This window comes from Chiloscyllium punctatum, chromosome 22, assembly GCF_047496795.1.
Source record: "Chiloscyllium punctatum isolate Juve2018m chromosome 22, sChiPun1.3, whole genome shotgun sequence".
In the NCBI taxonomy this organism is placed as follows: Eukaryota; Metazoa; Chordata; class Chondrichthyes; order Orectolobiformes; family Hemiscylliidae; genus Chiloscyllium; species Chiloscyllium punctatum.
The window spans coordinates 35078203-35093326 of NC_092760.1; the positions used below are offsets into that span (position 1 = coordinate 35078203).

Genomic DNA, 15124 nt, shown 5'->3' on the forward strand with positions numbered 1-15124 from the left:
ATTACAGAGTGGCACTTGAAGCTATAATTTTCTGATAATGACATTGGACTGCTATAACTGCTATTTGTTTACATACAGTTTACTTTCCACTTGTACTGTTTCAAGTGTGGCTTTTAAAAAGCCTGATGCTTTTTCTCCAGAAGCAGAAATCAAAATTTCATGATGAACCAAGAATGGATCCATCCTATCCACCACTAAATCTAGGTGATGAAGGTGAGACTGTGTCACTTTACAAACATTTAGTTGTTTTGTACTTACTAAGCTGGTGTCTGGCAGCACCATGAATTCTCAGATTCAATCATTTGTATCTTAAAAAGGGCCCTTAGAGGTTTCTTGCAGGAGAAATAAGTTTTTCTAATTCTGATACCATTCAATTCTGACACCTTACTCTTAATAGTGACGGTAAAAATTAGATCCATTTCAATGGTGATTTTGTGTTAATTTGCCACCAGCATTTTTTAAAACATTAAAAAAAAGAAAGAATCTGATTTTAAGAGAGAGGCATTGTTATTAGTGAGCATTTAAGTCTTTTTTTCCTTCTGTATAATTTTGAAACTATTTAGTTAGTAAACACAGAATGGTGATCATAATTAAACCATGATGAAATCGCATGTGATTTGAATAGGTGACTTCAACTATACTAGCATACCATTGTAGAGTCTAAATATATAGGAGTGCTTAAATATCCATTTAACTGTAGCACTTGATAAATTATTGACACTCCTCCCCTGGTAAAAGCCAAATATAGATCAGCAATGCAATTGTGATTCATTGTTTGTTAGATCTCATCAGTGTCTGGCCAGGACCTCTGAGGATATGAGCCCAAAATAAATTTTCAATTTATTGCTTAGGTCCAACTGCTTAAAGATTTCCCGTGCTAATTGTGAAGTAGGGGTGGATTTTTTTTAAAACCAAAATTGATAAATATTCCTGTTTGTATTCTCTCTGATTTAGAACATGGAGCTGTACAGCACAGTACAGGCCCTTCAGTCCTTGATGTTGTGCCAGCCTTCTATCCTTCTTGAAGATCAGACTAACTCACATACTCTTCATTGCACTAACTTTCATGTGCTTATCCAAGAGTCGCTTAAATGTCCCGAATAAATTGCATTATCAAAATACATACCTAACAGTTTAGCTGCCTGTTGATGAGTTGATGGCTTTTGTCATCTTACATAGTGCAAATGGAACAAGTAAGAGAATTAAGGAAGATCATTGAGGTTCTGAAGAATGGTCACTGGACTTGAAACGCTAACTCTGCTTTCTCGCCACACCTGCTGTCATACCTGCTGCGTTTGTCCAGCATTTTCTGTTTTTGTTTAAGATCACTGAGGGTCATTTGTAATTTGGGTCATTATGTGAATATTTGAGGAGCAAAATAGTACCATTTCCATGTTAACAGACACCAGTTCAATGTGAACATGGAGGAATGCGTTTGAAATTGGGTCCTGATCTGACTCCAGTAAAAAGCAGAGTGAGAGCCTTTTTTAGAATGTTATAGATATTTTCTAATCAATGTTATAACACACTTCTAGAGCAGGTGCAGATAGAACCCAGGCCTCTTGGCCCAGAGATGGGACAGTCCCAGTATGCCACGAGTGCCCTCTAGAAAGTTACAAGTTATGGGTTGACATTGAGCCAGACACCTTCACAAACTGTCACCTTTTTGAGAAAGCAGACCATTTCACCCACATTCTGAAAGCATTAGCAATGCATGATCTGGATTTGGCATTTACAGTTGGGTGCTGTTTGCAATGTAAAGCTGTTGACCTCAGATTGCAAGCACATTGCAGCCTTTTCTGAGCTTCATTACTGGCATGGACAGGTGGTAGCTTTGGCCAGTAACCTTCCCCTGGACAGATATCTCGTGATCTTTCTGACAATTACTGTTTGCTGACAGAGGATAACCTTGCATCAGAATTCTCACTTGTTACACAATGTGTTGAAACTACGTTCATGATTATAACCTAGGAAGAGCCAACTGAAATAGATTCCAGAGGCACAGGCTACCTGGTTCATGATGCAGTTACATGTTCCTCTAAATGGTCTCTTATTTTACTTTGCACAGAAACTGGCTACCTCACTGAAGCTAACCTTTTGAGTATTGCAAGGAGAATTGGGCCGGAATGGCAGAATATTGGTATCAATCTCGGCTTATCTTATTCACAACTGGAAAGAATAGGATATAATCATAGGTGAGGAAGACGCTTCTTCATGATAATAGTCAATAGTTTGCATTTCTTTATTATCCTTGATTGTCGATTTAACTTAAGAGTACAATAACAATAGGTGTCTTGTTGTCTTTACACTTTCCAGACATATGCTAGTCTGAGCAATTCATCCATGGAAAAAAGCCTGCAATTGGATCATTAACAGTAAAACTCAGCAAATTGACCGTCCCGACATTTTTTGTAGTGAGGCACAACTGTTGCCTTTTGCTGTCGACCAGACATTTTCAAATGGCTCCAGGCCAATTCTCCCGGTATGTGCAGCACATTTCCAATACCTTAGTGGTATGACACAGTTGTTCATGTTTTGTTTGAGCTTGACCTTGAACCAGTGGCACTCGATGTCAAAATTTTCTGATGTGCTTTCGAGAAAACCTAAGATTGCAGCTGGACTAGTTCGGCCACGGCCACCAGATGGCTTATCCAGCATTGCTTCATCTTTATCAGTTTTCCCTAAATTCTGGTTATACTCACCAGTGCAGAACCGTTGACACTCAGAATGGTGGACAGTTTGTACCCTCCTGAGATTTTGACATTTATTTTGTAGCTAATGCAAGACTGGCAGCTGCATAGTACGGTGGCTACTTAGTAAACTTTGACTTTAGCACACATCTTTATGCCATGCCAATTAAACATATGTTTCCTGAGATATCTGGAGTAAGGGTATCCAAGTTGGTCAAGTGTTTGATCATCTCACTCTGGGCTGTTTAATGGTACTTATTGGTAGAACATTTACTTGGGGAGGGCAAGTTGGAAAACTCAATTTTCTCAAGATTGATCATTAACCAGTTTGGAGGTTGGTTAGCTCAGTTGGCTAGATGACTGATTTGTGATGCAGGTTGACATCAACAGCACAGTTCAATTCCTACATCAACTGAGGCTATGATGAAGGTTCTGCCTTCTCAATGGGGTGTGGTGACCCTTAGATTAAACTCACCACCAGACATCTCTCCCTCATGAGAGAGCAGTCCTATGACAATGGTGGCTTTAGCATTAACCAATAGTAGTTATGACAATGCACTTTGTAATATCACTTCACATGAGTGATGAGCTAATGAATCCATTGTTTAGTAGTTAACTCGTTAGACACCAGTAGGACAGCAAATATCATCAATGTCACGTAAGTCATTGAAGTGTTCACTTTTCATCAAGAAACTTCTGATAAATTCTGTTTGAAGTACAAAGTATTGTACTTCAATTTTCTAGTAAATCTGAGGATTTACTAGAAAAAATAAGCAGCCAATAAATATACCTTGCATAGAGTTGTACAAAAGTTTATTTTATCAAAAGCTTTAGTTAATATGATTATTGATTATAAATGTATCAAGTTCCCTTCCTCCCTCTGGTGCTTGCTGAGCTATTTACATCAGCACAATCCGTACTCTGTGTTCAGTTAACTGTTCACAAGTGAAATACTGTTTGCTGCAGTTACTTAATCTTTGGACTCGGTTTCCATTTGTATATTGGTGATGCCAGACTCCAACCCTTCACCACACCTGTCAGCCTCTCCAAAGTCTTGATGTTATTAGACTATTGGCCCATCATTCACCCATGAATGAGCCGTGATCTAATTTGCTTAAAGTTTTGAAAAGCTGAAGCCATAATTTCTGGCCCATGTCACCAATTTTGGCCCGTGCCAGTGTCACCGCTTGAATTAATCCATTCATCAACCTTGGCATCTTGTTTGATCCAGAGCTGAGCTTCAAATCTCGTATCCACCTGATCACAAATACTACCTATGTCTGTCGCTACCATTTCAGCTGCTGAAATCTTTGTTTATGCCGTAGTCACGTAAAGACTTGTTTAGGCCAACACCTTCCCCTCAGTCAGTCTCGCATGTTTAAGTGTCTTTAATTTTCTCTTTGTTGGAAACATTTCTGCCTTTGTCAAATCTGTAACCGAGTCCTGTTCACAATCTTAATTGTTTCTTGACTGATCTACACTGAGCTCCTTGCATTTTAATCCCTTTAACCCTCCCTACATCTACAACCCCCCACAACCCCATAGCAGTAAGATCTCAGTCCACTTCTCCCCACTCCAGAACTCTTCATTGGTCTTGATTTGAACCCTTTGTGCATCCTTCTTTGTAACTTGCCCCATCGTTGGCAACTGAGCCTGTTACTTCTCTCACCTCCTCAAAAGACCTCACTTAAAACCTACATCTGACCACATCTTTGCTCTCATTCACTGGCTGTTTGCACTTCAATTGTCTTTGGAGTTTTTTTATACATTAAATATTCATTAGATGCAATTTATTGTCTTCAAATGCTATTTATTTCTAAAATGTGATTAACAACTGGTACAAAAAATTAAATTAACGTATTGTATTTGCATTAAAATGTTTTACTTGCATTGGGTTACTTGAAAGTCCACTGACTTGCTGCTGTGTTTGGCTATAAAAAAAGGCACAGTAGTATACTGCAAACAACAATCAGATAAATGACCAGTTAATTTCTCTTAACGGGTTAACTAATGGAGGAATTTTGGCTAAGGAAACCAGGGAAGCTTCCTGCTCTTGAACAGTTCTTTAAGAATTTTACTATTCACCTGCATTAACATGAGAACGAGAATGCCAGTTAATAGCTTTTTTGTTATTGTTGTCATGTTAGCATTATCTCAGTGACACAAAGCACTGTCAACCTAGTTAGTGTGAATAGAACATTCAGTAGTGCATGAAACCACTGCCTTTGTTTTATTTAATGTATAAGTAACCTCACACCCTAAAAGCTTTGGACAGTTCTGGAAATACATACGTTTAGTGAAGTGAGGAAATCTTTTTCAGCACAATACAAATTGTGTTGATGGACAATTTTTGGGGAAAATAACCTGATTTTTGCACATGTTGTGGCTTTCTTGAAATGGTCGACTTTTACTTGAAAACCCTCATATATAGTTTTATTGGAAAGTTATTTGTGAAAATAATGTCATCTTTTGGGTAAGAGTAGATACTTTTCGTTATTTGCTAAATTTACCCCCTTTTACCTCCTCTCACTGATTTTGCTAAAACTGACAAGTGAATGCTCTATGTTTACATAAATAAAAATTATGAGCTAGTGTTTTTGAGGGTTTTATGTCTCATCTTTGTCCTCTATTGTCTTCTGAGTGCTGTGGTTACCTAGTGCCCAGACTGCTCTGTGCCAGGAGGATGACAGAAGTGGCACTCTTGTGAATATTTACTCTTTTTCTAACCTTTAAATTGTGCGTCAGTGAGAGGCTGACATGGAAAAATGGGGAACGAAGGATGTGGGAAGCTGGTAATTTAGCTCCACATTATGTGAAACTTCATTCTTCTTGGACATTATCTATGAAGGCAATTTTTAAAAATGTTCAAACCAGTTCTTGTCTTCTCAAGCTATTATTTCATTTTCCCTAGGGACGATCTGGACAAGCAAATATTAGAGATGCTCTTTACATGGGCCCAATGCAATGAGAGTGTACCGGGCTGCATCAGTCAATTAATTCAAGCAATGAAGAAGAGTGATCGCGAAGATATTGCAGAAGAAATACATTGTATTATTGAACTCGGCAGGAGAAAGTATCATGATTCTATTCGTCGAGTAGGGCTAAGCCAAGAAAGCAGTAATGAAGATTCAGCTATAGCAATGGTATAACCTGAAAAATGTTGCTCAGTAGGGAGCAATGGTTATGAACTCTTTTTGTGGTGTTTGAGGAAAGGGAGGTTTTATCCTATTTTAGACTTCTGTTTTGACTGGTTTAGAAGTGCCATGGGGCACAATGAACTCTTGGCAACATTGTTCAGGAAATGGTCACTGTAATCAACTGAGGCAAAGTTCATTCCATTTAAATGTCAAGGTTCATGGTGGTTGTTTTGCAGCAGAATACAGTGAAAACCAGCAGGATTTGTTAGTAGAACCAATCATTTTGTGGTGATGTCCATTTTACAGTTTTGTTTCAGCCACTGTGATGTACAATTTTGTTCCTTGCATGTAACCAAGAGAGAGCATACCTTGCATTTAATCTACAGCATTTAGTGAACTTGTTTACTCCTTGAGTTGACAGATAGTCAAATTGCATCATGGAATTATACAGCATAGGAGCAAGACATTTGACAATTAAATCCGCGTGAGTGTTTCCTCCAACTCAGACGCCTAACTACTTGCTACCCTTGCATCTTAAATCTGGGAAATAGGGTAATTTACCATTTAGGCCTGTATATTCTGAATACCACCAAGCCTGACCAATGGTGAACATGTATTGGAATTTTAGTGCATCACCCAGTTGGTGAAAGCAGGAATGAAAAGAAATAGGATACAGGTGTGGAGCCCTACAGTACCAATCAGTTTCTGCTTCCTTGCAAAGCAGACATGGTAATGAACTTCTGTGCTAAAGTTTATTTTGCTTTGATCATCTTGGTCCCTATTGTTTGGTAAGCTCAAATAAAATAAACTATTTAGAAAACCAATAACCTGGTATTGTACAGTAGGATTCTTCAAGGTACCCGTGGCAGTTCCTATTCACCTCCAATTCTGTACCATCTGCCCAACTGTAATAATTTTTTCCCCCTTTTTGCCACATTGAATTCATTTGCCAACTGAGGAATTTTTAAACAATATTTGCTAGATTTAGCTACCCCTGAAGCATTTAAAATTTACTACAGATCAACTGCAGGGTTTTATGAAGGCTACAGTTAGTAATGGCATTCAGAGAAAAGAAAGCCATTAAACGAGGAACAAATATTTGATATGGCAGTGTTTGTTAAAATTTACAAGTGCATTCAACAGCATGGCCTGCGTACTTCTAGTATATACAATACTTTGTCATTCTTGAGTGTATGCAGTATGTTAATTCAAACACAAGTCATACTATTCCATGAGGCTATAATTAAGCTCATAATGATATGCAGTTTAAAAATATTTCATTTCATTTAACTGTGTGTGTGTGTGTATGTTCTGTATTTTCATATGACAATTTGTTTTTCACTGATCTTTAATGTTTTCAGCATCAGCAAAGATTGTACACAGTTTAGTAGCATAATTTGTAAATGTCTCCTTGTTCAAACATACATTCATGCTAATGTAGTTTGGAAAATATTAGACTGAGAGGATTGTACAGTGAGTCATAAACAGTGGGTAATCTGGAATTCATTTATTTAGAGATGAATACAGAAGAATGAGTGTGCTTCTTTTTCTTTTAAAACATACTTAACTTTTCAAATATGGAAAATTAGTAATAACTTCTCCCTTTTTTGAGAAAAATGTATATAAGCAAAATACAGTTAGTGATGAACATTTGAGTCATCTGACGTAGCCATCCACCTATAGCCTATCAGCCCTTAGTTGTCTCAGTATAAATCAGAAAGTAAGTGACATATTTGAGGAAATGCTGAGTGCTTAGCCTCTCAAGTAAGGTGAGAAAACTGATTAAGGCAGTTCCAACACAATATTCCAATGTCCTCAGTCAGGAGGAAGACCCTCTGCTATCTTCTTAATGGCCTGATGGGCAAGGGATCTGAGAGGCCATCCTCTAGACAGTGAACACGTGTGTCTTGCTGCTTTTTTAGGAAGCACACCAGAGGCCATTACCTTCTCAAGATCTATCCCAATAAATGGTTTTGGTATTTACTACAGCATCTACTAATCTTCCGATTAAAGATTTTGCAATAACAAAAAAACAGATATAGAGAAAAGGTGCAGGAGTAGGCCATTCGGCCCTTCGTGCCTGCATCGCTGTTCACTATCATCATGGCTGATCTTGCGATCTCCGTATCCCATTCCCATTTTGTCTCCATACCCCATGATCCCTTTAGCTGCAAGGGCCACTTCCAGCTCCCTCTTGAATATATCTGACGACCTGGCTCCAACAGCATCCTGTGGGAGAGAATTCTGCAGGTTCACAACTGTGAGTGAAGAAGTTCTTCCTCATTCTCTGTCCTGAATAGCTTACCCCGTATTCTTAGACTATGATGCCTAGATCTGGACCAACATCGGGAACATTCTTCCCACATCTAGCCTGTCCAATCCCATTAGGATTTGATATGTTTCTTTGAGATCCCTCTCTAAATCCTTCTAAATTCCAGTGAATACAAGCCCAGTTGATCGAGTTTTTGTTCATATGTCAGTCCTGCCATCCCGAGAGTCAGTCTGGTGAACCTTCGCTGGACTTCCCCAAGGGAAGTTATTTGGATGGAACTGAGAAATAAGAAAGGGATGGTCACCTTATTGGGATTGTATTATAGACCCCCCAATAGTCAGCGGGAAATTGAGAAACAAATTTGTAAGGAGATCTTCGTTATCTGTAAGAATAATAGGGTGGTTATGGTAGGGGATTTTAACTTTCCAAACATAGACTGGGACTGCCATAGTGTTAAGGGTTTAGATGGAGAGGAATTTGTTAAGACTGTACAAGAAAATTTTCTGCTTCAGTATGTGAATGTACCTACTAGAGAAGGTGTGAAACTTGACCTACTCTTGGGAAATAAGGCAGGGCTGGTGACTGAGGTGTCAATGGGAGAGCACTTTGGGGCCAGCGACCATAATTTTATTAGATTTAAAATAGTGATGGAAAAGGATGGAGCAGATCTAAAAGTTGAACTTCAAAATTGGAGGAAGGCTAATTTTGATGGTATTAGGCAAGAACTTCCAAAAGCTGATTGGGTGCAGATGTTCACAGGTAAAGGGATGGCTGGAAAATGGGAAGCCTTCAGAAATGAGATAACGTGAGTTGAGAGAAAGTATATTCCTGTTAGGGTGAAAGGGAAGGCTGGTAGGTGTAGGGAATTCTGGATGACTGGAGAAATTGAGGTTTGGTTAAGAAAAAGAGGGAAGCATATGTCAGGTATAGACAGCAGAGATTGAGTGATTCCTTAGAAGAGTATTAAAGCAGTATGAGTCTACTTAAGAGGGAAATTAGGAGGGAAAAAATGAGGACATGGGGATAGCTTTGACAGGTAGGTTTAAGAATAATCCAAAGGGTTTTTATAAATACATTAAGGACCAAAGGGTAACTAGGGAGAGAATAGGGCCCCTCAAAAATCAGCATGGCAGCGTTTTTGTGGTGCTGCAGGAGAAGTGGGAGATACTAAACGAGTATTTTGTATCAGTGTTTACCGTGGAGAAAGACAGTAGAAGCTATAGAATGTGAGGAAATAGATGGTGGCATCTTTAAAAATGTCCATATTACAGAGGAGGAAGTGCTGGATGTCTTGAAATGCATAAAAGTGGATAAATCCCCAGAACCTGATCAGGTGTATCCTAGAACTCTGTTGGAAGCTAGGGAAGTGATTTCTGGTCCCCTTGCTGAGATATTTGTATCATCGATAGTCAGAGGTGAGGTGCCAGAAGACTGGAGGTTGGCTAACGTGATATCATTATTTAAGAAAGGTGATAAGGACAAGCCAGGGAACTATAGACCAGTGAGCCTGATGTCAGTGGTGGGTAAATTGTTGGAGGGAATCCTGAGGGACAGGATTTACACGTGTTTGGAAAGGCAATGACTGATTAGGGATAGTCAACATGGCTTTTTGCGTGGGAAATCATGTCTCATGAATTTGATTGAGTTTTTTGAAGAAGTCACAAAGAGTATTGATGAGGGCAAAGTGTGGACGTGATCTACATGGACTTCAGTAACGCGTTTGACAAGGTTCTCCATGGGAGACTGGTTAGCAAGATAAGGTCTCATGGAATACAGGGAGAACTAGCCATTTGGATACAGGACTGGCTTGAAGGTAGAAGACAGAGGGTGGTGGATGGAGGGTTGGTTCTCAGACTGGAGGCCTGTGACCAGTGGAGTGCCACAAGGATCGGTGCTGGGTCCACTACTTTTTGTCATTTACATAAATGATTTGGATGTGAACATAGGAGCTATAGTTAGTAAGTTTGCAGATGACACCAAAATTGAGGTGTAGTGGACAGTGAAGAATGTTACTTTAGATTACAATGGGATCTTGATCAGATGGGCCAATGGACTGAGAGGTAGCAGATGGAGTTTAATTTAGATAAATGTGAGATGCTGCATTTTGGGAAAGCAAATCTTATCAGGACTTGTACACTAGGTAAGGTCCTAGGGAATGTTACTGAACAAAGATACCTTGGAGTGCAGATTCATAGCTCCTTGAAAGTGGAGTCGCAGGTAGATCGGATGGTGATGAACACATTTGGTATGCTTTCCTTAACTGGTCAGAGTACAGGGGTTGGGAGGTCATATTGTGGCTGTAAGGGACGTTGGTTCGGCCACTTTTGGAATATTGCGTGCAATTCTGGTCGTCTTCCTATGGGGAAGGATGTTGTGAAAACATTTGCAAGGATGTTGCCAGCGTCAGAGGATTTGAGCTATAGGGGGAGGCTGAACAGGCTGGGGCTGTTTTCCCTGGAGCGTCGGAGGCTGAGGAGTTACCTTATAGCGGTTTACAAAATCATGAGGGGCATGGATTGGTTAAATAGACAAAGTCTTTTCCCTGGGATGGGGTGGGGGGGCGCGCGGGGAAAGCAGAATGAGAGGGCATAGGTTTAAGGTGAGAAGGCAAAGGTGTAAAAGAGACCTCACAGGCAACTTTTTCACGCAGAGGGTGGTACGTGTATGGAATGAGCTGCCAGAGGAAGCAGTAGCAGTGGAGGCTGGTAAATTTGCAACATTTGAAAGGTATCTGGATGGTTATATGAATAGGAAGGGTTTGGACGGATATGAGCCAAGTGCTGGCAAATAGGACTTAATTGGGTTGGGAAATCTGGTCGGGGTGAAAGACCATATTCTTGAGTATGGTCTGTTTCTGTGCTGTGTATCTCTATGACTCTAAGACTCTAATAGCAAGAATATCCTTCCTCAGACTTGGAGACCAAAACTGCACACCATACTCAAGGTGTGGCCTCACCAAGGCCCTGTATAATTTCACTAAGACATCCTTACCCTGATATTCAAAGCCTCTTGCTATGAAGAGGCTGGGGCTGTTTTCCCTGGAATGTCAAAATCGGAGGGGTGACCTTATAGAGGTTTACAAAATCATGAGGGGCATGGATAGGATAAATAGACAAAGTCTTTTCCCTGGGATGGGGTGTGGGGGGGGGGGGGGGAAGCAGAATTAATCCATTTTATTAATCCATTGACATGGATGTCTCTGGCAAGGCCAGTATTCATTGCCCATTTGTAACTGCCTTGAGAAGGTGTTAACAGCTGTATGCCAGGTTGTAAAGGCATACCCACTGTGATGTGAGGAAAATTGTGGCAAGAATTTGACACAACCACAGTGAAAGATCAATGATTGATACAAAGTCAAAATAGTACATGGTGGTGACATCCCCACTTGCATGCAGCCCTTTGCTTCTCAATGATGAAGGTTGTAACTTTTGAATGTATTGTGAAAGAATCCTTGGCAAGTTGCTGTTGTGCATCATCTAGAAACAACACAATGTAGACAGGGTACATTTGGTAGAGGAAGGAAGTGGTAAGGGGGCCAATCAAGCAGGCTGCTTCTTCATGGAACACATCCAACTGAGTACTGTTCGAGCTGCACTCATCCAAGCAAGCAGAGAGCTTTCAATCACACTACTGACTCATGCCCTATAGACATTCCACATTGTGAACAGGCTTTGTGGCGACTCACAGTACATTTTCATGATTATTGGTAATAGGTTCATGGTTACCATTATTGAGATAATCCAAGATTTTTAAAATAGTTGCATTTAAATCCCACCAGCTACCATGGTGAGAGTTGTGTTCATAGCCACATTAGCCTGGTGCTCTCGATGACGAGTCCGATGACATTACCATTAATCCATGTCACCTCTTCTAGCTAAAGATAGTGCAAATGTTTTGGTCTTTTGCATTCATTCTGGACTTCAGTATCATTGTGTATGGGGCTATTTATAATGTCTGTTTCTCCACTTAGTTCTGTAATTGACCACCACCACATAGGATTAGATATGGCAGGACTGCAGACCATTGATTTCATCCATTGGTTGTTGGACCACTTTACTCTGTGTAATATATGCTATTTTCATTGTTTACATGTGGTCCTGTGTTGTAGCTTCATTAGGTTAGTGCCTTAATATTAGTTACTTCTGATTTTGCTCCTGACATGGAATCCCGAATTCCTCATTGAACCAGGCTTGATGGTAATGGTTGATTAATGGATATACTGGACCATGTGGTTGCAGATTGTGGTTTACTACTATTCTGCCACTGTTGATGATCCACATTTCATGGATGTCCAGTTTTGAGCTGTTGACCTGTTCTGAATTTATCCCTTTCCATATAGTGGTAATGCCATACGACATGCTAGACTGTGCCTTCAGTGTGAAGGTGGCACTTTGTCTCCACAAGAATTATGAGTAGTCACTTCTTTGAACAATTTCATAGATAGGTGCAGGTATAACAGATTGGTAAGGATGAGATCAAGTCAACTTTTTCCTCATAACGGTTTTCTCTCATCACCTGCCACAGGCTCAGTCTGGTAGCTTGGTATTTCAGGACTTAGCCAGCTTGTTTTAGTAGTGGCACTACTACATCACATTTAAATCCTCCACCCAGTATATATTCTGTGCCTGTGTTATCGTCAATATTTCTTCCAAGTGATTTTCAGAATGGAAGAGTATTCACTCATTAGATAACAGAAGGCAGTAGGTTAATCAGCAGGAAATTTCCTCGCCCATAATGATAAGACTTCATAGACTCCAAAGTCAACATTGAGAACTCCCCTGACTGTATACTACAGCAGTGGGCTTGTTCTCCTGGTGGAATAAAACATAGCCGGGGATGATGCTGGAAGAGTCTGGAACACTGGCTATAAATGTGATCTGGTAAGTGTATCTGTGTGAGGTTGTTGCTCATCTTGTATTTGAAATAACTCCTTTGATTTTGGTAGAAGCCTCCAAAGTGTTACTGAGGTAAATTTTGCTTGGTGTCAATTGATTGGTGCTGAGGTTTTCTTTTGATACAACTGACTGGCTTGCTAGGCCACTTCAGAGGGCAGATAACAGCCAACTACATTCCCTGGATATCTGGTTTAATAGTCTGTAATACAATCACTGTGCCACTGTTCTCCATATTCATTTTCACATGAACTGTGACCATGGACATTACTTTTTAAGGCAGGTGCCTTTACACAGTTTCAATGGGAACTGATTTCTATTTGGCATGTTTTAAATGTCCCATATTGGTCACAAGTTACTAATAATCTCTATGACTCATTTACTTATGACCAAGAAGATTCCACAAAAAGATCAATATCCATATGAGGAAAGCATTGACTTACTTGGGTCTCTTTTGTCATTCGTTCATGGGATAAGGGTGACGCTAGCTAGATCAACATTTATTGCCTGTCTCTCATTGCCCAGAGGGCAGTTAAGAGTCAGCCGCATTGCTGTGGGTCTGAAGTCATATGTAGGTCGGACCAGGTAAGGACATTAGTGAACAACGTGAGTTTTCCAACAATCAGCAATGGGTTTATGGTCATTGTTAGGCAGGTTCATATTGAATTGAAATTCCACCATCTGCTGTGGCAGGGTTCAAATCCAGGTTCCCAGAACAGTACTGGGGTTTCTGGATTAATACTCCAGTGATAATATTACTAAGGCCAATGCCTCCCCTGGCAAATATTATCTATTAAAAATAAGACTGAAGGCTGATCTTATAGAGGTTGTTTAAAGGTTTTGATGGAGTGGGGAGAATGTTTATTTTTTTTCTGAAACAGCATAACTAGAAGCCATGAATGTAAGAGGTGTCCCTAAAAAAATCCAAAAGCGAGTTTGGAAAAAAAAAACTTAACTGAAACGATGATGATAATTTAGATCTTACTACACAGGGAATGGTTGAAGCACATAGTATAGCTGAGAGATAATCAAGGGGAATCTAGATAAACATATGCAGGAGGAGGAAATTGAAGGATATAATAATTTAGATGAGAAAAGACAGGAGGAAGTTCAAGTGAGGTATAAACGCTAGCAGAGACTGTTAGGATCAAATGACCTGATTCTGCATTGTGTGTAATATGGAATATATGTCGATTACTTGCATAGTTCTTTGTAGCTAACAAAATGCTTCAAATCAACAAATAGCAATGATTTTAACCCAAGCATATTGGATGTAAGTAGAATTCAGCTTCGAGGTTTAAGACCGCAAATTCCTAATTGAACAAATATCTCCCAAATGTAGCCTTTACACCCCTTTCTTAACAACATCTGGCAGAACGAATGTAAGGGATTGAGACAAGCTCTGCTGAATTTTTTTTACATTGCATTGAAGTTGAGGAATGCTGGTTCATCTTAAACTGTTTTAAGCTTCCCAATTACATAGCTTAATCTAAAAATATAGTGAAGTATTTGATTTTTCAACACACTAATACCATAATTTCCCCTGAAATGACTTCCACAAAGACTTTTCCTTTCTCTAGCTCTTCCATTGTTTATCAAGATATTCTCATTGTTCTCAATCAGTCACTGAACACCTTTGAAAGAGGGACCCCACCAAGATGCTGGTTGAGCATGCTGCATGTAACACCGTGTGCCTACCACTGGCTTAATACCAGAGGTGGCAGGATGGGTCCTTTAAATGCTCTTTAATCACCCACTTAGGCCTCAATTGGCCTGAAAATCTGACCATGGGCCTTTCCACACAATGTAATTTTAATGGGGATAGGAAGGTTCAGATACGCCACTATCCTGACTAAATACACTTGTCAGTCTCCAAACATATAATGAGAGAGGCCTTGAAATATTACTCGTGTAGATGCAGCAACATCTAATATCCTGGATGGAGTGCTCCCAGGAGAAGCCTTGCAAACAGTGATTGAGCATGTGAAATCAAAACAGTTCTGTGAGAGGGATCTTCCTGACATCAGTCCTAAATTTATTTTTTATCCCTGGAACCTTGTACCCTCTGAAGATCAATCTTGTTTTGCACAGACACCTATTACTTGAATATCTCTTGTCTTTAGCAGACAGTTG

General features: G+C 39.8%; 1 protein-coding gene across 7 annotated transcripts in view; it reads left to right on the top strand.

The window, feature by feature from the left end:
* pidd1 (p53-induced death domain protein 1) overlaps positions 1–10646 on the top strand; it is a 73167-nt gene extending 62521 nt beyond the window's left edge. For 6 of the 7 annotated variants that reach the window (XM_072592007.1, XM_072592002.1, XM_072592005.1 and 3 more), the window contains 3 exons: positions 141–213; positions 2069–2195; positions 5602–10646. In XM_072592007.1, the coding sequence (XP_072448108.1) occupies positions 141–213; positions 2069–2195; positions 5602–5839 (438 nt within the window). In that variant the 3' untranslated portion in view covers positions 5840–10646. Of the gene's footprint in view, positions 1–140; positions 214–2068; positions 2196–5601 lie in introns of those variants that run through there. The other variant, XR_011963697.1, reaches the window with a different exon arrangement.
* The last annotated feature ends 4478 nt before the right edge of the window (positions 10647–15124 follow it).